Source organism: Pituophis catenifer, unplaced genomic scaffold (assembly GCF_029215685.1).
Source record: "Pituophis catenifer annectens isolate HBS135680 unplaced genomic scaffold, rPitCat1.0.hap2 SCAF_2, whole genome shotgun sequence".
Lineage (NCBI taxonomy): Eukaryota > Metazoa > Chordata > Lepidosauria > Squamata > Colubridae > Pituophis > Pituophis catenifer.
Window position 1 is genome coordinate 102,671,834 of NW_027256882.1, and position 23,256 is coordinate 102,695,089.

A 23,256-nucleotide genomic window follows, 5' to 3' on the forward strand; every position below is an offset into this window, starting at 1 on the left:
CAAATCTGACTCTTTTCAGTAGTATTATCTTTTCTGAATATATGACTCTCAGAGACCTAAGAGAAAGCAGCAATAAGGCTCTCTATGTGTGTATATGGACGCACATTTATAGAGTCAGCCAGCCGAGTATTGTTTCCTCTGCCTCAAACAGCCGCAGAACCACCTGAAGACAAAGCAGGTACCCACTGGAAGGACTTCCCCCTCTTCCTGTTTAAGTAATGTTGCAACACCCCCGAAATACAGTAGTCCTAAAAAATATACGGTTTTGCCTGCAGACTTAAAAAAACACAACCTCTTTAAAACCATTCAGTCTTTAAATAGCCCTGCCTCCTCTCTGCTGGCTTTGCTTTTTGTACAGCGGGTGATATTTTAACTAGAGTAATCATAAACCTAACTACAACCTCCCTTTTCCAAGAACAGATAACAGCTTCACAGTGTCATGTGGCTCTAAAAGTCACACCTTGTACCTTTTTTAAAGGTAGGTACGGGTTTTATTGATAAGTTTACATAGCACTTGCAAGCCAAAGTAAGTTCCATGCCTGGTACAAGTCCAAAGCCAGTTCCTTTGGTCAACGGAGATAGCCTTGCACAATTAATTTTAACTACACTCTGGATTTCTTTAACTGCCCAAACTCAGACATTAGTTCTTAAGCACCAAGGGTTCCAGCTAGGGCTTAGGTTTTAACAGGAAGAAGCAGTAAAAGTAGGGTAGCTTCATGTCACTTGGATACGACAAAGTAAGAAATGTAGAAGGACAGAAGAGGTATACTTTTTGACTAAACCTTTTGGTTTGGAGAATAATTTTGAAGCATGTTCTACTTTCAATATCCCTATCCTTGTAATTATTGTCCAGCTACCAGATAACTCAACTTGAAGCCCACCTGTGTTTGCAAATAGGCTTACTTCTAGATCAGAGATCTTCAAATTTGGCAGCTTTAAGACTTGTGGACTTCAGCTCCCAGAATTCTCCAGCCAGAGTTGAAGCCCTCAAGTCTTAAAGCTGTCAAGTTTAGGGACCCCTGTTCTAGATCAAGGTTTTGCCATTGGCCTATTTTAACCACATTATTCACAACAGGAAGACAAGTACAGTAGTTATAAGACTTCAATTGACAGGTATGTAAATAGGTATTTACTTCTTGTAATATATTTATAAGTAATCCCTGTATACAATTCATTGTCCAGGGACTACCTGTAACACGTAGTTTCCCCAACTGTCTGCAAGTAATTATTCAAATTCTTTCCCTACTGAAGGTGAATCATCATTTGGTTATCTTGTAAGGCTTGAATAAAAAGTCTTACTGTCAGTGGTGTCTGAATTATCACTGCTGATTGAGTATTTTCGCCGTTTCTCTTCCATCTGTAAGAAAAGAAATTGAACATTACATTTGCTGTTCAAGAAACTCATTATGGCACCAAATCACTGTTATCTCAGGAAATCCACACATCACATTAACCCAGCACCACCAGTGAATACTTAGTAATGACAGTAAATTACTAAGGGCTTTTTTAAAAAATAAAATTTTTAGATGTAACATTATTTTCTTTTCAAGTCTCTGCCTCTTGGATGCATGAGTGTGTCTTGCTTTTAATTATGCAACTTGACTCATAAGTATAATTTTCAAACCACCCCTACAACTAAGGATTCTCCACTAAGGTTTTTACTTGGTAAATCCATAGAAACAATGCAGCTAAAATGCTATCTATCTTACAACTTATTATTCAAGTTCAACAACTCAATGAATTAAGAGTTTGGGAGAATCCATTTGAAAAGCATCTGAGGATAAAATTGCAACGGCATGGACCAATGGCATGAAACCAAAGCATAAAACAAGGATGGAAATGGTTTTATTTTGAAGCAACTGTATTCATATATAAATGGGAAGGGAAAATGAGGACTTGGACAAGTAAGTAGTATTTTGGTAGTTCGCTTGGAATTTAAACTATAGGTGGTTGTTCTACACAGAAAATCAATCAAATACAATGGCCTACTCTGCAGTTTTGAAAATTTCTCCAAAAATTAGAAATAGGTGGGCAGTTTTATGAGGATATGAAAAGTATCACTCCAGAATGTTCGCTTTTATTATTCTTATAAGAAAGCGCTGACTGTTTTCCTTCCACAAGATTGTTGTAAAAAAATTTCCCAGAGCTGTTTGCTCCTTGCTAGGTTTTTGGTATGAAACAGGTGACTCAACTAGATCCTGTTGCATTACTGTAATTATGTACACTGTAATGTGTACGTGACTGAGTTTAACTTTGCTTTACTTTAATAATCTTTAAAACTCTATGTATAATTCTGCCATATTTACTGTGTATGTTTATGTATATACAGTTATTTCTAGAGTATGTTGATTTCTTCTGTGAAATCTACAAGCAAATTGTATGGCAAGCAAATTCACTAAATAGAAGACTAAATAAATAAATACTAAATAAATTTCTTTTTGCAGCCCTGGTTTTAATTACATTTTACCCAGATAATGATTTTGATGAATAATGAGTAAGAAAATCATTTAATGATATTTCAGTAAGTGTAGTCAAACCTGTAGGAATAACTAGAACAAACAGAGGTTGTATTCCACAGGTTGCAATTGAACATTTCTAGATGTGAAAAAACAGTATGAAAAAGGGAAGATTTTACATACAATGTAAAATATAGACATATTATTTGCATATATAATTACCATTTTATAAACCAATTGACACGAGGGAGTAATATGCCAAATGCAGTGCTGCATATCTATAGCACCTATAGCAGTATCTCCATATTACAATAGAAGCAAGCAGATAAGTAAACATCACACATATCTCATCTGGTGCATATCGGATACAAGATATCTAAATGTATACAAAGCACACAAATGGTGGGAGATCATTGGTAGAAGTTACAGATAGGGCACTATCTATACAGATAGTTCTTGACTTACAACCATTTATTTAGTGAACGTTCTAAGTTACAACAGAACTGAAGTGACTGTTTTTCACATTTATGATGATTGCAGAATTCCCCAGTCACATGATCAAAATTTGGATGCTTGGCAATTAGCTCATATTTATGATGGCTGCAGCGTCCTAAGGTCATGTGATCACTTTTTGTGATCTTCTGATGAGCAAAGTCAATGGGAAAGCCAGTTTCACTTAACAGATGTGTTACTCATTTAATAACTGCAGTGATTCATTTAACAACTGTGGCAAGAAGGGTCGTAAAATGGGGCAAAATTCACTTAACTGTTGCTTGGTAACAGAAATTTCGGGCTCAATTATAAGTCAAGGACTACCTATAATTAATTAATTTGGAGATTTTTTCCTACTTTCCATGGAATCAGATAAGATACTGAGAATAAAACAGTATCAAGAGTTCTGACAGCACAGAAACCTTAGTCCGAACTGTTCAGAAAAATATACAGGTAGTCTTTGTTTAAAATCTGCTTGTTCAGTGACCAGTTACAGCAGCATTTAATGAAGGGGACTCACAAGGGGTCCCTGTAGTTACAGCCATTGCAGTTTCTGTGTGGTCATGTGATTGTAACTCAGGTACTTGGCAACCGACTTGCAAATACAACGCTGCCATCATGTAATTGCCATTTGCAACCTGCACTGCCAGTTTCTGACAAGGAAAATCAATGGAGAAGGCAGCAGATTATCACGAATGGCATTCATGTGACCATGGAACACTGAGACCGCAAGATTCACGTAATAACAGCAGCTGGTACTGCTGGAACACTGCCACTATACAGTCAGCAGTCATGTGATGTTGTATCTTATGACCACAACACTTAACAACTGTGTTCCTGGTTCCAATTACCACTTGTTAGTTAGGATTCCCTGTAGTTATATTGGGGTTCATATGAAAGTGCATAGATCAGTGGTGAAATGTAAAATTTGTTACTACCGGTTCTGTGGCCGTGGCTTGGTGGGGGGTAATGTGACTGGGTGGGCGTGGCCAACTTTTTTTTTTTTTTTTTACTTTTAAAACCATTTTTTCCACAACCTCTGCTTTTAAAAGCCTCTGATCGTCAGAGGATTTTTTTTTTTCTTTTAAAAGCCTCTGACGATCCCAGCTGAGCTGTGCGATCATCAGAGGCGTTTTTTTTTTTACTTTTAAAAGCATTTTTTCGGCCGAAGAGGTTTTAGAAAACATGCTTTTAAAAATTAAAAAAAAAAAGCCTCTGATGATTGCGGGACTCAGCTGGGCATGGGGGGAGGCGGCAGGGATTTTTGCTACCGGTTCTCCGAACCACCCACCGCCATTGCTACCGGATCGGGCAATCTGGTTCAAACCGGGAGCATTTCACCCCTGGTATAGATCTAATCATAGCAGTATCCTACATAACAAAAATGGGTTAATTGCATTCTCTATTTCCATATTCAGTAACCTAAACTACTCCAGTAGGATACAGATGACATCCCTTATTAGACAAAAACTATCCACATCTAAGGATAAAAGATCCAAGGCAAGTACAGGTAGTCCTCGACTTACAACAGTTCCTTTAGTGACCATTCCAAGTTACAACAGCACTGAAAAGGGGGACTTATGACCGTTTTTCACACTTACAACCATTGCAGCATCCCCATGCTCACATGATCAAAATTCAGATGTTTGGTAACCAGTCATATTTACGTGATCACCTTTTGTGACCTTCTGACAAGCAAACTCAATGGGAAAGCCAGATTCACTTAACAACTGTGTTACTAACTTAACAACTGCAGTGATTCACTTAATAACTGTGGCAGGAAAGATAAAAATTCACAACAAATGTCTCAGCAACACAAATTTTGGGCTCAATTGTGGTCATAATTGCATCCTTTCTAATTACATGCACTATATTAGCAGAGGTATGCATATAATTTTGTGACCATTTTCATAGATCTAATCTATATGAAATGCAAGATTTTAATAGCTAGTTGCCAATTTGCAACCTAGAGACAATAAATGCAGCTCTACATATCCTGCAATAAAGAAAAAGGAGGTGGTTGCAATTTCAGCTTCTTCCATCATCTTTTCTTGTGTTTCTTCATCCTATTTTTTTCCACTAGGCGTGACAAGACTGGATCATAGTCTTGTTGTTCTTCATCGTCCTCTTTTCCTCCTGTCTCCTCAAGTGACAGATATATGTATATCGGAGAGAAAATATCAGAATCACTTTAGAAACAGGCAAAAGAAGCTAAAAGGGGCGTTGGTCCTACCTGAGATGCTCCTTCTCGTTGGGTGGAGACAGCAGCCAACATGGGTAATCCTCATCCAATCAGCCTGAAGGACTGGGTCTATCCAAAGCTTAAATCCTGCCCTTGTTGCTGGGTAGACCAGCTTTTGGCGAAGACTAAGGAAAGACTCGGCGTGTGGTCAAGCGAAGAAAAATCCGATAAATAAGTACAAGTACAGCCTGGCATAAAATAACGGGAGGGTCTGGCTGCTGTCTCCACCCAACGAGAAGGAGCGTCTCAGGTAGGACCAACGCCCCTTCTCCATTGTGGGTGGAGACAGCAGCCAGCATGGGACATACCCAAGTTCACTGTCCCGAGACCTGGGAGGGGTCAGGCTGGACCGGAACATCCTCCCCATCAACAACCCTCTGCAACACCAGCCGACCAAATGCTGCCTCAGCAGAAGCAAATGAGTCAATTTTATAATGCTTAATGGAGCCGGCGAAATCCACGTGGCCGCATGACAAATCTCCAGCAGAGGAGCCTGAGTAGCCCAGGCTGCCGACGTAGCTGCGCTGCACGTAGAGTGAGCAGTCACATGAGGAGGTTGCGGCAGGGAGCGGAAGTCATAGGCGGAGGCAATGGTCTGCCGGATCCAGCGACCGATAGTCGAAGAAGATACCTTGAGACCCAAAGAAACGGGCAAGAAGGAGACGAACAAAGCTTCTGAACGTCGAAAGGATGCTGTGCGTTTAATATAGATGCGAAGGACACGGCGAACATCCAAAATGTGCCAACGACGTTCACGAAGGTGAAAAGGACAAGGGCAGAAATTCGGGAGGATGAGCTCTTGGGAGCGATGGAAGACAGAGTTGATTTTCGGCACGAAGGTTGGATCCAGACGGAGGATGACACGATCCGAATGGAACACGCAAAGATCCGGCCTGGTGGACAAAGCAACCACTTCCGATATGCGACGAGCCGAAGTGATAGCCACCAAAAAGGCGACTTTACACGACAACAAACGCAGAGATGCTGTCTGTAGAGGTTCGTAAGGAGGCCCCATGAGAGCTTCTAAGACAAAAGGTAGATCCCAGGTAGGATAGCGGTGCAAAACAGGAGGGGACAAGTTCGTGGCCTCACGAAAGAAGCGTTGAATTAGGGGATGTTGCGCCAATGATGAGAGGGCTCCACAGGTAAGCACCGAAGAGATGGCCGCAACTTAGCGTCGAAGAGTGTTTGGAAAGAGGCCGTCCGCAAAACCTCGTTGGAGGAACACCAGAATGTCCACTATCGAAGGCTGTAGGACAGGGACGCCGTTCCTGTCACACCAAGAGCAGAAAGACCGCCAAGTGGCCGAATAGATTCTGTTAGTAGAAGGACGACAGGAGGCCTGGATTATCTGTATCACATCGGCCGGGATGTTAGCCGTGCTCAAAGAGAGCCGCTCAACCACCAAGCGGTCAGATTGAGCCACAGTAGATCTGGGTGGTTCAACACCCCTTGAATCAGAGTATCTGCCGCGATTGGGATGCGCCATGATGGAGTGATCGAAAGGGAAATCAAGTCCGCAAACCATGCTCTGCGCGGCCAGTGTGGAGCCAGGAGAATCAACTCCAATATCTTGCGGATCACTCTGCCAACTTTCAAAGCCACTGACAATAGGGACTTCGACCTGGTGCCCCCCAGTTTGTTCAGATGTGCCTTGGCGGTTACGTTGTCCGTCAAGACAAGGACATGAGCTCCAGCTAGTAGTTGACGGAATGCTCTGAGGGCCAGGAAGATGGCCTGTAACTCTAGCCAGTTGATCGGGCGGCGAGCATCCACATCGTTCCATATGCCCTGGGCGAGCTGACCCTGACAATGAGCCCCCCAGCCGTGGAGGCTGGCATCCGTTGTCACCACCACCCTCTGGGGCTCGAGAAAGAGGGAACCCGCTGAAAGGGCTGGGGACCGCCACCACCGAAGGGATCTGCGAACAGCTGGAGGGAGCAGGATCTGTCTGGATGACGTGCCTCTGCCCGCTTTCTGTAAGGGTAAAAGAAACCATTGGAGCTCCCGGGCGTGGAGCTGCGCCCAAGGAACAATGGCAATAGCAGAAATCATTTTCCCCAGGAGTTGGGAAAGAACATACGGGGAGACCCTCCGAGATCCCTCAACTTTGACCACCAAATCCCTCAAGCTGACCTGATGCTCAGGGGAGAGGAAAACTTTTACCTTGAAGTGAATCAATGAGGGCCCCCAAATGAACCAGAGAAGTGGAGGGAGACAGATGGCTTTTCTCCAGGTTAATGGAAAAACCATGAGCCGCTAACGTCCTCAGGGTAAACTGAATGTCCCAGACAGCTTGGCGAGTGGAAGATGACAAGATTAGAATGTCATCTAAATAACAAAGGAGCTGGATCGAGGAGAGCCTAAGATAAGCGGCCAATGCCGCCAACACCTTAGTAAAGGTGCGGAGAGCGGACGAGAGCCCAAAAGGCAATGCCCGATATTGATAATGCACCCCCCCATAACAAAACCGCAAATAACGTCTGTGAGAAGGGAGAATGGGGATGTGTAAATAGGCCTCAGTCAGATCGATAGAAGAAAGGAGATCGCCCCTCCTAACACCGTCAAGAATAGATTTAAGAGTCTGCATCTTAAATTTCCGATACACCACGTATCGATTTAACCATTTTAGGTCCAGAATGGGTCTCCACCCCCCCGAGGACTTAGGTACCAGAAAAACTCGAGAATAGAATCCCGTCCCAATTTCACCCGCAGGGACCAGTTGGATAGCCCTGATGGAAAGGAGGTGCTGAATAGCAGTGTCCATAAGAGCCCTCCTCGTGGAGTTACGAGAAATGGGACAGCAGACAAAGGTGCTCGGGGGAGGGGAAAGGAATTTGATGGTCAACCCCTATCGTAAAGTGGCCAGGACCCAATTATCCGAAATAGACTTCTCCCAAATGGCCGCGAAGAGAGCCAATCTACCGCCAATGGGAGGGTCAGAGATGCGACTAGTGACCGCGCCGGTAGGAACGACCTCCTCCCCCTCGAAAGGGCAGTTTGGACATGAAGGGTTTTCCCTGGGACATCCTATCTTGGGAACCCCGGGACCTCCCAAAATTGTTGAATGGCCGTGGAGGAGGGAAAAAGGCGGAAGAAGTAGAAGGACCCCCACTGTCAGAGGCCCGAGATTGAGGCCGAGTAGGATAAGGTACATAACGAGAGTCCCCCCTACGAAAAACAGGAGCCAAAACTTTCTTTTTGTCACGAGTCTCGGTCAAGAAGGGTTCCAAAGCATCCCCAAACAATCGGACCCCTCTGAATGGAGTAGCAGCCAACCGCCACTTACGCCTGGCATCCGCCTGCCAATGGCGAAGCCAGACCAAGTGACGGGCAGCCACCGACGATGCCAACGACTTTGCCACAAAACAGGCGGCGCTCAGAGTTGAATCTGCAGAAAATTGAACTGCTGCAATAATCTTGTTGAGGTCTTGTTTAATCCGCGCATCGTCCGGGGAAAGCTTCTCCTGTAACTGGCGGAGCCACAGCAAGGTGGTGCGATTAAAAAAGGATGCCGTGGAGGATGCCTTGATAGCCCATGCAGCCCCCTGGTGTGCCCTCTGGAGAACCAGGTCAGAACAAAGCTCCTCAGGTCGCAATCCCTCATCAGGGTCTCCGGGAACATTAACATTAGGTAGAAGGGCAGCCACAGGAGCATCCACAGACGGTAACTGCAATAGCGAGTCCAGGTCAGAAGCGACATTAAAATTCTTCCTGTCATTAGAAGAGGGCAGGGGAGCCGAGCCAGGAGAGGCCCACTGTCGTTTGACAGTTTCCAGGAATAAAGGTGGAGCAGGAATAGAAGTAACCTGTTTAGTCGGCTCTGCGAACATGGGATCCAGAGTCCCGGGAGGAACAGATGCAGAGGGCTGGGCCACTGGAAATGACAGTTGGGCCGTATTAATGGCCTTAAAGAGCAAGGATTTAAACAGAGCCTGCGGGAACAAACCAGACACGACGGGCTGATCCGGAGGAAGGTTATCATCATCAGACAAGCCGGAAACGTCAGCATCCTCCATATCAGACAATGTAGACTGTTGAGTGGCCTGTGAAACAGAGGGAGAAGAAGGCTGTCCGGAGATAACCTGCTCTGTAGAGTGACGTCGTTCCGGGGAGACCTATCGCACCGAACTGGCCCTGTTCAGAGGGTGAGATCTAGCAGCCAAAGATTTTTGTACCGCCACTTCGATGAGCTGCTGTAAAAGATCAGAAGACAACAGGTCCGGTAAGGCCGAAGGAGCAGAAACAGTAGCATACCCTGCAAAGGGCACTTCCTGCGATACCGCTGGAGTCGGGGAGACGGTCGCAGTGGAAGGCTCAGAACCCCACAGGTCAGAAGTGGATATTGCGACTGGACAATCCCAAAGAGACAATTGGTCAGGGGTCGCAGGGCGAGTCTCATGCGGGGCCGCCACATCTGCCGTTGCCACTGGTGTCACACCCATAGAAGCACTCCGCTCAGCACATGCCCTATCACAAAGCTTGGTAAGCACTTTATCTCGGCGCTTTTCCACTTTAGAGGAAGTACCGCCATGTTTTTTATGCCCTTTGTGATGCAAATGCAACCTTGGGGGCGGAGTTGGGGCTTCCACAGGAGCCTGGGCAGAAACTGGCCAGGTGCCATGTGCTTCCTCTGAATGGCCAGCAGAAGGAGCTACGGTATTGCCACTGTGCTTTGTTTTAGCGACTGCTTTGGGCATGGTGCTACAGAGCAAGTAGTCAGTAAAAGGTGGTCAAGGAGTTAATGGGGGAGCGCGGAAACTCCACAAAGACCTTCAGTATAGGACAGGTCAATTCAGCCAATCACGGGGGGGAGCGCGGAAACTCCACAAAATGGCCACCAAAGCTGTCAGTAATCAAAACAAAATGGCGGCCGTCAGTAAGCAATGGAGGAAATATAGCCCAATCGAAGGTGCCTGTCACATCCACCAATCGTGAGAAGTAAGGGCAGCACAAGTCTCCTGGAACAATTGGAAGGCAGTTGAGGGCGAGCAGGGGAGAGCCGAATGCCAAATGAAAGGGAAAAAGTCCGAGCTGACAGGTGGCAATAGGACGACACGCCGCGCGGCCGCGCGAGCATGCAAACTGTAAAAGGCCGCAGGCAGGTCCCCACGCAGCAATTCAGCAAACAGAGGGGTGGAAACTGCAAATCCAAGGTGCAGACAGCAAAACGAAGCAAGCAGGCATAAAACAAGGCCGCGCTGCACCCCCGACGAAAAACAAAATGGCTGCCGTCATTCAAACGGCGTGAAAAACGGCCGAAAAACAAAGGAACAGGGCACCAACAGTGTTAAGATAATGCAGTTCGATAAAGTCCCCCAACAATCTCCTCTACAAGTTCAGAAAAACGGCAGAATAAACAGGGTAATGGAATTTTTCACCGTTTCCCCAGGGGAAGGCTTTAGGCAAGGGGACAGCCCCCAGCCACAAACTCACAGTACAGTCCAGAATCACCAAGTCCAAAGGAAGATGCAGAAATCATAGTCAAAGGCAGTCCAGAGTCAAATCACACCAGAAGAGACAAACAGTAATCAACATCCAGATAATGAGAGACAGCTAGAGACCACACGCCAGCCCTGACTGAAGGACTGAGTCAAAAGCTGGTCTACCCGGCAACAAGGGCAGGATTTAAGCTTTGGATAGACCCAGTCCTTCAGGCTGATTGGATGAGGATTACCCATGCTGGCTGCTGTCTCCACCCACAATGGAGAATTATCTGTTCCCTCATTGCATGAAAAAGTTAACTGCTTCATCTTGGGGACATAATTTGACTACACCTTAAGTATTAAGGGCTCATATATTTCCTTAGCGCAAGAAAAAGCCTTTGTTGACACACCTGCTTTACAAAAATTGAAGTGATGAAGGTGTATTTAGCATGCAATTACAAAATTATCCCATAAAAGGAAACCACAAAGAATCTTAACACACTGGTCTGAGGTTCTCTAAGCTATCGCCAAATATATACTGTTAACTTCTCTAAGGCTGAGGGAGGAAAGAATAACCAAAGTATGGAAAATAGTTTTGTTTGTGGTTTAATCACTAGAGCTATTAGAAGAAAATTGCACTTGATGACAAGACCACAGGATGCCATTATCCTTTGGAGGAGATGACAATCTGCAAAGGAATTCCCATAAATACTAAATCATAAAATCTTAAGTACTGCTTTCATCTCCAACACATGTGCAATGTTTTAACATACCACTATGAATGATAATAACAGTGAACTAACATAAACATTTTTACTGACAATGCTGTGATAAAAAATTGCCCTGTCAAAACATGATTAAAATTACTTCTTGACAATATGGCTATATCAATACTTCTCTCCAGTAATTCAGAGGGAACAGATGTTATTAAACCAGCCTTGTACTTGACGGCTATTAGATTTCAGGGAGAGAAAAAGGTACTGAAGATGGATTGAAGACAGTTTATAGAGCTGAAATTCCAAGTGAACACAGTATTGATTTTTGCTGACTAGGTCAATGTAAAAACTCCAAAAGGACAAAGGTAAAAAAAAAAACCTATAATAGGGTAATTCCTGTTTCTTGAAGCTAAGAACAGAAAAATATTTAGTCAAGTTCTCGTGCTAACTTACACAATTCCCTTAGAATGCAGTGCCTGCGAGTTATATTTAATGGCGTACTATCTAGATCTAAAATCAGGGTAAATGAAATATACCTATAAACTTCTACTACCCTATTTTTCATCAACTTAAACCAATCATTTTGCTACTTACTACTACTTCTGTCCTTTATTTTTTACACCTACACTTATGTGCGCTTTCTTGAAAATAGAATTTATGTGGGGGAAATCCATTAGAATGCAAGAAGCAGCTTCATCTAGTGAACTAAATGAGTTCCATGAGAACATACTACTCTATAGAATCTGCGTGCCAGCACAAGCTCGCTAATCTGCACAATAAATAAATAACTTTGCAGAGATTAGCAGGATTTTTTATAAAGCTGTGTAATTTTTCCACTTGTAAAATGATGCTAAAAGTCTGATGCTCATTTTCCTTTTACGTCAAGCTTCTCTCCTAGATAGGAGCTTGCAACATCTTACCTTGTAATTCTGTCTTCCCTAATCTGGTAGCTTTGAAGCTACAACTTCCAAAATGTTCAGACATGTTAGTGGGAATTTTGAGAATTGCATTTCTAACACACAAGGAAGACACTATTTGGGTGGTGAGGAAATTGTGATAACATGTGGAATCAAAAAGGGCTTTGGAGTTCAACTATTTGTTTAATGTACAAACCTAAAGGCCAGATACAATTATAGCAGCCTTTTTCAACCTCATGCTCTTTACACCTATTAGAGTTTCAACCTCAGATGAGTCACGCTGAACTGTAGCATCTGAGATGGCCAGGGTCTGCTTAATTGCATGCAATGTAAAAAAAAATCAATACAGGTAGTCCTCGACTTACAACAAAATTGAGCCCAAAATTTCTGTTAAGTGAGATATTTGATAAGTGAATTTTGCCCCATTTTACAACATTTCTTGCCACAGTTGTTAAGTGAATCATTGCAGTTGTTAAATTAATGACACTGTTGTTAAGTGAATCTGACTTCCCCATTGATTTTGCCTATCAAAAGGTTGCAAAAGGTGATAACATGATCCCAGCAGTGGTCATAAGAATGAATCAGTTGCCAAGCATCTGAATTTTGATCACATGATCATGGGGCTGCTACAAAATGTATGTGTGAAAAATGGTCATAAGTCACTTTTTTTAGTGCCGTTGTAACTTTGAACAGTCAGTAAATGAACTGTTGTAAGTGGAGGACTACCTATAATAAGAATTGTATTCTTGAAATATTTTTTTCCTGAAATAGATTTGCAACCAAGTCTCGGCTCCACCGGTCCGCATCTGGGCGTTGAATGTTGAAGCACCAAAAACGGAATACCAGCGTGGAGAGTCAACATTTGCCTTTTAGGCGCATTATACAAGAGAACTGTTGAGCAATTATCAAAATCTCTTTCATCATAAACCCATAACGTTGCAAATAACGGGGCAGACTATAGTTCAATTATCCATTCGTAGAAGAGGAGCCATACAAATGCGAGATGCCCCCATGCTGGCAGCATTTTCCCATGGGGAGATTACCAGCACACAATGTCACAAAGCCTGGCAGTTAACTACCGTAAATTGCTACAAAGTGGGCTGAGGACTCTACTCTTCCATTACTTATCTCTCAAAGAATCCAATAAAGGAAAATATTTGTAGCTCAGGGTTGAAATGAGGGGTTCTTGATGTTCTCTGAGCTGGGTTTTGTTTCATTACCCAAACTAGGTAGCATCATCAGTGCTGCGGTCATCACTAGCACTAATGATGTTACCTAATTTGGGTAATGAAATATCTGCAAGAAAACGACCAAGCTCAGAGAGCACCAAGGACCCCTTCTCTCAAAGAAAGGAAGGGTGTGTGTTTTTTCAGTCGCCTGACAACCAATTGTATTGCTTCTTCCAGTTTCCTCTAAAAGAAATTCTGCCAGGCTTTGATAGTTACTTGTGGTTCTAGAGTCTTGAAATAACAACAATCTGCAGATTAGATTACTAGGTTTCCCCATCCAGCAGAGTAAGTGGCATTCTCTACATTCTTTGCACTGTTTCTCTGTTAGCTGTGCCATTCTCCCATGCAGATAACAGGCAGGCTTACAGATCTCTCTGGTTTCTGCAGATCTCTCTGTGAATTATATCACACTCCCGGTCCCACTTCTTGAATTTCAGTAACAACCATCCAGAGGCTTCTGGAAGCCCATAAGTAAAGATGGTAACTATTTGTGCAATTGAATCTTCCTGAATCTGGCACCTTTCAAATATGTTAGGAGTATATCTGGCCCTGTTGACTGGGAATTCTGGAACTTCCATATTATTTTTTAAAAATTCCAATTATTTGCATGCTGCCCAATTAAACAAATATAGGTAGTTTACTATGCTAAAACAACTTTAAACCGTTTCAAAAATCTGTTTTTCATTAAAATTAACTATCCTCAAAATCCTAAAGAAGACAATAGTTTTCACCAACTTCCTGAAAAATAAAAGGGTGCTACCCCACTCTCAGGTAATAAGCTATTTTAAAATGACATGAATGCCACTGAGAATGTATTTTACAAGTCTGCATCATTTAATCTAAGATGGAGGACCAGCAGCAAGCAGATTCCATCTGGATAAGGCAGTCCCAAAGATAGTAAGGACCTAAGCCATATAATCTTTTAAAAGCAAACAATCAGAATTTTGAATTAGGTCCATTATCCTACTGGCAACCCGTGCAACTTTTGGAATAGAGAGGCTGAACTAACTAGCATTGGTTAGCAGGTGAGCAGGTGAGTTCTGTGCCAGCTGCTGCTTCCAAGTCATCTTCAAAGACAACCACACCTAGAACAAATTACAATAGTCTGAAAGCTACCCACAAATTACTGTCTTCAGTATCTTCAGGTCCAAGAACAAGTGCAACTGATGGATGTGCTGCTGCAGCTACCAGACAAGGCTCCTGGCTGCAGCTCCTACCTGCAGTTCCAGCAGGAGGTCCGAGTCCAGGAGAACTTCCAAACTGCTCATCAGGCGCTTTTGAAAGACTATAACCTCATAAAGCTATCATGGAACCAGACATTTCTTTATATTGTGCTGTAATTTAGTTTTAGTTTATTTCACCCCATTAGACCTTTCACAACCTCCAGCACTAGGACTTCCACCACATTTCCTATTTGGGATAAGCTCTCAATGTATAATGAACTTCATCAGCATATGGATATTAGGTTCCAAACTGAGGGGGTTTTATATGGATGTTAAAAAAGACAAGAGAGAAGGCCATCAGTGGGGGGTGGGGGGTGAAAGGGGGGTGGGGGGGCACACAATGGATGACTAATGGAGGGCTTGATCTCTCCTGACCTAACATTGATTGGGACACTTTGCTCAGGAAGCTGACCAAAAAAAGTTACAAAACTGTGCTTCCAATCTCCATAACCTCACAGAAAATCCAAAAGAAGACCATGGCTGATGATTCTGAATGCTGCTGAGATATTCAACCATTGAAGAGTACAAATTCCTACATCAATCCAATGCATGCTTAGAATCACAATCTTTTTTTTTAAGTAGGTTTTAAGTAGGTTATCATTTTAGGGGGCAATTTTGGAGAAGCAGCAAAGTTATTAGTCATCAAACAATTTTCTCTGAAATGCTTTGGCTATTAGAATCTCTACTTGCTTTTTTTCCTGTCTCTGCTGACTTATTTTGTGATAAAGAAGGAAAAAAGCACATGCTGGGTTGTGCTGAAAAAGAAATAAAACAATTTTCCATTTGTTCTTCCTATTTATCTGTTGTTGTTGTTTTAAACTTAGCCAGGAAAGAAATAGCAAACCCCAAAGCCATTTTAGAAATCTTTGAATCACTAACTACCCTCTAGCAATCCATTTGGTTCTTATTTTCTCAGCTGAAATTAGATGGACAGTTCAACGCAGCTTAGCCTTTATGTTAATAATATAGTACTTTCTTAAAAAAATAAAGCTAATGTTTTCTTAGATAGGTAAAATATCATTAAAATGTTTTGCTGAGGGGGGAAATGCTGCTGAGAGATTCATTGCTTCCACAGGGAGTTCTCCTAAGGGCAGAATTCAAAAGATATGGTATAACTATTCCATATTTCCCTATTAATAGTTCTTTTGGCAAGAAAGCAGTAGTACTGGTAGAAAAATATGTTTGGACCCTTCCCACCCACAAATTCTATAATTAGGTTAGACATGTCCAGAACAAGCTTTGTCCTAGACTTTCTTTAGTTATCTCATCAAATGTTTCCTCTACATTTTGGGAATCAAAAGTTAGAGCTCCCGGCTAAATTTGGATTCTGCCTCTATAGTCTACAATTTACAGGTAAAATTTCTTTCCATCTGCAGCATGAAGTAATACAGATCAAGCCCACATTTATAACCATGATGAATACAGTTCTATTTCAGAATTCAAGCAAAAGGACTCATAAAAGCCTTGGAATTGATACAACTTTCTTTAAAAATACCCCACTGGGAAAAATATTTATTAAAATTATATTTTTTAATAAAAGCAAAGAAGACTTCTAATCATGATTACGGTAATTTCACTGGCAACCAACCAAATTCAGAATTCCTGGGGCTATCCTGTCTTATTAACCAACCTATTTATCCTTATGATAAGTGGCAAAAGGGGAAGACATGCTAAAGGGCACCAGTGCTTTCTTCATGATCACTAAACTGCACATTCATGAAAGTTGTTCTCAGGAGAACCAGAGTCATCCTGCATAGCAAAGAGAGAAAGGGAAATAATTTGTTCCCACTGCAAATAAAAATCTTTACGGTACTTTTTTCTTCAAATGACTCAGTGGAAGTCATTCCTTTATAGGATGGTGTAAAACATTTCCTCATACTTAAAAAAAAATGCAAACATGCCTTCTACTCTACTAGGGATCTTTGCAAATTTCTCTTGTGGGGGAAAAAAAATCTTGTAACCAGAACTCCAGCCTGTTTCTTTCTGCACCACCTACCCTCAGTCTACATTCAAAGAAACATACAGAATTAGCCATGAAGAACTTGTATCTCAAAGAAAGGTATAATCATACGATAGTTCTAAAGAATAGTAAGATTGCTTCAAACTTTCCCTATTCATTAGGATACGGCATTACTTAGTAAACTGAACAGAGGCTGACATTCTCAGTTTTGCCCTCCCCCACTAGTGACACTTATGACTGTTGTGCCCTTTTCTGACAAAACTAGTGACGTACCTTGCTGTCACATGATCACACACAGCATATTATTGGTGAAAATTCACTACAGGTTTTTGACTCTGCCAAATGAAAGAATCAGAATGTGGCTGGTTAACACCTGTGCCTTGCATGAAGAAAAGACTAGATTCAATCCATCTCCCAACAGGATTAAGGAAGACATTTGTCCAAAATGTCTGGAGGGCCATGGTAATCAGTCTGTAGAAACAGTCTGAAGGTTTAGGGATTAATGATCCAGTGTATGTTTCTATAATACATAATTCAAACTCTCATTCCATCTTATATCTATTTTCAGCCCCAGAAAAATATTGTTTTTCCATTTAATTTTAATCATTAACATGTTCCAAAGGTTAGACTGCATTGTCTTAGTGTCTTGAAATTTAAAGTTTCCCAAATGTTTAGAATGGTGAGACCATTTCATGTAATATTCAAACTTCTACTTTATTTATAAGCCAAGTTGTGAAAAATCTATTTTTTAACAAATTGAGGAGACATTTGTCAAATTATCCCTAACAGAACATCAGTCGCCTTTGGATTGGAGTATTTAAAAACAAGAGCCAGATAATACTTTCTCTGGTAATTAGGAGAGGGTCAACAGAGGTGTAGAGAAAGCAAAGGAACCAATACCCTGCAAAACTGATTGAGTTGTCAGTATAAATTACATTTCAGGTGCTGGGGAAATCCTACACTAGCTACATCTGTAGTTTAGAATTTAAATCTGAAGCATCAGAAGAACCACATAGAAAACTGGAGTGGCTTTATCATAATAGGATCACAACTGTCTGTAGCTGTATAGCCTGAAGTGGGAGCATACTCTGGTTGGGGGGGGGGGGACATTGATAAATTCAGTGAAACAATGAATAAGATTCCTTCCATAGTCAGTCATAGAAATGCATTATTACAGCACTTTGCTGTTCCTGCCCTCTGAAAGGCCATAACGTAAACCAGGCACCTTGTTTACACAGTAGTTAATCCTTCAAAGAACGGGAAGAACAAGGCATATAAAAGTCTTTCCTGCGCTAGGAATCTTATATTTTGTTTCAATATACACGCGCACACAGAGACCAATTCAACATTATATTAACAAAACTGCATTTACTAAAGCTTATGGATTTTTTTTTATTAATTTCATCTAACCTTTTCATTGTACACTATTTATTGACCTCTATTTTGAGAATCCAAGGAAACTCCAACACTTCAGAAGGCTGCAGTTTATGCAGTATGGATTATGAAAATGTGTACTGTATATTCAAATTTCCCGAAACCTGAGTGGAAATTGAAAACATAATCTCACTGTAAAGTAAAAGATTATTACTGAATATGAATGAAGCATTTCTTACAAAACCCGTATGGTTCAATAAATGTTTCATATGATGCTTGAATCTGATCTTGTATATTATTTCATCAGTTGGTCTTTATTAATATGGTGCTTGCTATGCTTAATCTTGTTTTCAGTCTCCTTCACCTCTTGGTTGCTTGCTTTTCACTCCATTTTTCTTTGGGGGAATTTTCAATTCTATGCCTGTTTATTTCAGCCTACAGCAGTTTCCAAGCTGAACAGCAGGCCCTCTGCTGGAGAATAACAAAAAGAGGAGAAAGACTCAGTAAAACTATTTTTAAGATCTCTTACCATACCCAGACTTAGAAACTAACCTCCAGGTTCAACAGGAGTTGTAAAAACATCGCAGCAATTAAGTAACTTGGAAATTAGAATTATTAAAGCTTCTCAGGCAGTGAAAGAGCAGGGCCAATAGAACAAGTTGATCAATTAAACTCTTCTCCACTGAGAAGACAGAAACTGTAAACAAAACTTTCCTGCCTTCGGAGATGAATCATTGGGGCAGTCTTTGACTCTGTCTTCAACTTTTTAATCCAACTTTTGTCAAAAGTGTTGATGAATAATAATGAAAGAATGAAATACTGTTTTTTCCCCCAGAATCATTGGGCGTTTTGCGAACAGTATTCTCTCTGAATGTCCTCATTCAGCATAACTTCCTAAAACATCTGTCTAGAAATTAGATTAACTGACAGAATGGAGGTCAATTCCTTTAACTTCTTCCTAGACAGCACAGAACCAACAGGTTGGACATAAAGCACCAGGAAGACCCAGGACAATCCTGAACTTGGTAGCCCCAAACATTTTCAGTTTGAATCCTCATCCCTGATAAAGGGATTTTTATCAACAAACACAAGGCCTAAATGTGCTTAGACACACTCTTTCCTTGGTTATTTCTTTTAGCCCTGATCACAGGAAGAATTTTGTCTTTTTCCCCATTGGATTGCTGAATAAACTGCTAGTAGAAAAACTGGGCAAACTGAGTCACAAAACTAAGAAACCTGGTGCTAAATGTAGCAGGAAAGTTCTCTCCTTTTTTTTTCTTGATATCCTTATTTTTACTGGCTGCCCCAGTGGGATTTCCAAAACCTTAGAATAGGGAAAACTCTTAAAGAGTTTTCTGAGAAAGGCTCAAAAAATTCTCGTCCCCTCCCCTCCCACATTTTTCTGCTTCAGACATTCTTCATCCAGTTATTCTTGTATAGGTTTTACTCACTAACAGAGGAAGTAGGTAACTGCTCAGAGGATTTCACAGGTCCCCTTCCTCTTCCTTACAAGCTCGGAGCAGGATGGGTGAGTGGCCTACACTGAGGAGAAAGGAACACCAAACTAATGTAATGAATCTCTTATGAAAATTGCTTAGAATGTCAGAATTCAGTGTAGAACAGTCATTTTCGAACTCAACTACTTCACTAATGTTGCTGAAATGCAAATTAGTAGGCAGATAGAGACTGGTTTTTAATGCAAAAAATTCTCATTAATATACCAGCTTTTAAGATCAGTTATGGAATCCCAAAGGAGTTTGTAAGGCTTGGAAAATCAGCCTTAAAAAAAGCACAAAGTGAGTTCCATCACAGGAGATATTTACACAGGCCCGAATTCCTGCTCCACTTGTCATTCAGCTTGAAGCCACAAGATGTGGGCTATTTAGTTCTATTGGAGCAGAATCTAATTCTGCCGAGTGGGCAGATTCAAAGGTATTAGCCTGGTGGAGGTTCCAAGCTTAGTCCTGGCACCTCCTCTCACAATAGCTGGTGGTCATAAATGGCTTCTTCTTTTGCCTTGGGCCCAGGATAGCAGCTGCCAGCCAGGGAAAGCAGTATTGAATTTGCTGACTTTCTGATCCACAAATACTTCAGGCTCAGAATTAGAAGTGATGAACAATCTGAGGAAGTAGCCAGAATGCCAGCAATGGCTTTCTTGCTTTCGTTAGAAGCACCTTAATCAGATTGACCACCCCCATCCCTGAAATAGAAGAGGAAAAAGTTGTCTGCTGGGAAACTGAAGTATTGAAGTATTTCATGTGGAGAACATACAATAATCTCTTCTACACAGGAACTATTTAGTCAAAAATGGGAGAATCTCTTCTAACTGGGGATTTGTTCCCATCTTCCTTGGGGGCTCTCATTAGAAGGAGAACTCCTTCGTTTGCTAGACCCGCTTCTCTTTTTTTAAACCAGGGATGATGGAAGATGCATTATAAAGACAGTCGCGGAGTCCCAGCAGCTACATTTTAGAAACAGATAATGTACCTGTTGATTCTGTGAGCAGTTTGCAAATCCCTTCAGAAGATGACTAACACCTGCTCTGGGTTCATACTGCACATAATTTTAAAATAATTAGCTGGGTTTAAATGTCAACCATTAAGGCAGACTAGCCCCAAACCTACTCCTTCAGGCAGAGCAGAAAATTAGTGTTCCCAGTTTATTTAAGGAGAGCAGGAATCGGGGAAGTTATTATGAAAATGATAACATTTTCATTTAACAAGCTGCTGTTAGATATGACAGCCTATTATTAACATTCATGCCTTGCAAACAGCTACGGTATTACCTGTAGCAACAATTCTTTCTACCTAGTAAGATGGGCCTATTTTGTTGGAGTATGGATTACCTATCTTTCGTTTTAATCGGGTTTTAGACCCTGGTCAAGGACCTTCTGAATAAGCTATTTCTACATTTAGATCCCTTAATAACTTATCTATAGCTCCTGCCCGATTTAAAACATAAAGTATTTTAAATAAATATGCCCAAATTAGTTTGCACTTGACAGAAATAAGTTAGTTCCTCTTCTGCAAATGGAGTACTGCTTAAGTGGGCATCATAGTGAACACTCAAAAGGAAGCAGAGTCTTAAAGAATAGACATCTTCTAATTGTTAAGTCAGGAGTTCCTTCAAATCTTCTACTTTTTTCTCATTTTATTCTAGGCTGTTGGTTATTGCTGCAGGTTTCCTTCTCACAGAGAGATCACTTCTTTCAAGAAAAAGGACTTAAACATTTGTCTATTGGGCCTAACTTTTCAAGAGAAGAGAAGCTCATTCCTATCAGGATCAATATCTACCAATCATAATACTTCACACTAACTTAACATTAATATATAATGCTTTATAATATTTCTATGGGGATTGTGTCCATGATAAGTTATACATAAAAGAACAGGTATCAAATTTGCTATTATCCTTATTTTCCTTAACACTAAAAGGAAATTTCTTTCCTCTTTTCATTTTTAAAAATGAACATTGGCTATATAAGCAGCTAACGTATTTTACCATGCAGAAAAGGTGCATCTCTAAAAACCCAATGTAACCAGTTCACTTTCATTTAATAGATTAATGTATTTAACCTTTGTGCATATGCATACATGTGCACTATAAAAAGTTCATTTAGAATCCTGGAAATGGATGTTTTTATTTTTAAGGAAGTTTTTACTGATTGTTAATAGGAAAAAAGCCCTCCCTGCCACAAAACTGGGCTCAAGCAAAGATTTCAATTTGTTTTTCAATTCATATGTTTACAATTTTTATCTTCAGTATCACATTTAGACATTATATAGCTGAGGGTAACAACTTAGAACAAAAATATAATTTATAATGCCATGTCAATCAGCTGTGTGTGGACATTTCATGGAAATGAAAGGCAAATTACAATCAGCTTGTATAACCAAACTATGCTGATGAACTGCACACCACAATTCCAAATATATGTGAGAGAAAGCTTTGGTGTTGGACAAGTTAATCTGTTGTAAAAGGCTTAAAGTAATAAATATATATATATGAATATTATGCCACTCATGTTTTATATCAATAAAATAGATATGAATACATCAGACAGCAACAAATTGAACACTACTTGAATAGTTGGAGAAGTTCCCATAGCACTGAAACTCTTCAACTTTAGCATCATGTATTGTAATTGTGGATATAATAGCTCTGGTCAGCTAAAGCAGGGGTCTATAACTCTCTGGCTGTGGCTCATTTGGAACTGGACTTCGCAAGCGGCAGGCAAGTGGATGCGTGCACGCAGCTCCACTTCCGCAAGTGGCATGCACTTGCACACGAAGCTTCATTTGCATAAGCAGTGGGTGCTCACGCTCATGCACAAAGCTCCAATCGCCACTCACACAAATGGAATTGGTACGCTTGCTACTCACACAAAACTATCAAGTCCCCTCTCCTTGGTCTGCCAAGCTGGAAAGGTTAGGGACCACTGTGTTAAAGAACCCCATTCTAAGAGAAAAATATTATACCTCAGAGCCAGACTACCTTGCCATGAACTTTTTATGCATCCCAATACCACTGGTAATTAAGTTCTGCACCTTTCACTTTTTACACATTGCTTCCAATATCTCTAAGAACTCTAGATTTCTATTTGCATTTAAACCTGATTTTGTCAATAAAATATGAGGGGGGGGGGGGAAAGGACCAGGAGACAGTAAACCAATGAATTCAGCTCAGTGTCACAGACATGTTTATTGTATTATCATCAACTGTATCATTCTTCTGGACTAAGTGGAAGACACTGAATTATAGTAACTTCAGTTACTTTCACGTGACTTTTTACATTATATGGTCCATCTTGTTTCCTGTATTATTTACCTTTAGTCTTTGATGAGAGGAACTTCTGTATTTCTTCTTTCCTCCATTTAGCAAAAGGAATGAAGGAGGCAATATCTGAGATCTTGTAACAGCAATAGATTGTACAGTATAAGAGCCTAAAAACTGAAGCTGAATCCTGGCCAGATTTCAAAAATTTGATTATATTTGCAACTCAGAGTTGATACTACATAGCAGGGGTAAAATCCAACAGGTTCTGACAGGTTCTGGAGAACCGGTAGTGGAAATTTTGAGCAGTTCGGAGAACCGGTAGTGGAAAGTTTGAGCAGTTTGGAGAACCGGTAGCAGAAATTCTGAGTAGTTCAGAGAAGCGACAAATACCACCTCTGGCTGGCCCCCGAGTGGCGTGGGAATGGAGATTTTGCAATATCCTTCC

The 23,256-nt window shown here is 41.2% G+C and overlaps 1 protein-coding gene across 9 annotated transcripts in view; it reads right to left on the reverse strand.

Annotated features, from left to right (window-relative positions):
- Positions 1 to 23,256, reverse strand: part of JADE2 (jade family PHD finger 2) — a 216,999-nt gene that overhangs the window by 185,933 nt on the left and 7,810 nt on the right. For 4 of the 9 annotated variants that reach the window (XM_070937302.1, XM_070937295.1, XM_070937294.1 and 1 more), the window contains exon 2: positions 1,300 to 1,357. In XM_070937302.1, the coding sequence (XP_070793403.1) occupies positions 1,300 to 1,357 (58 nt within the window). Of the gene's footprint in view, positions 1 to 1,299; positions 1,358 to 16,934; positions 16,997 to 18,399; positions 18,507 to 19,486; positions 19,572 to 23,256 lie in introns of those variants that run through there. The other 5 variants (XM_070937296.1, XM_070937298.1, XM_070937297.1 and 2 more) reach the window with 4 other exon arrangements.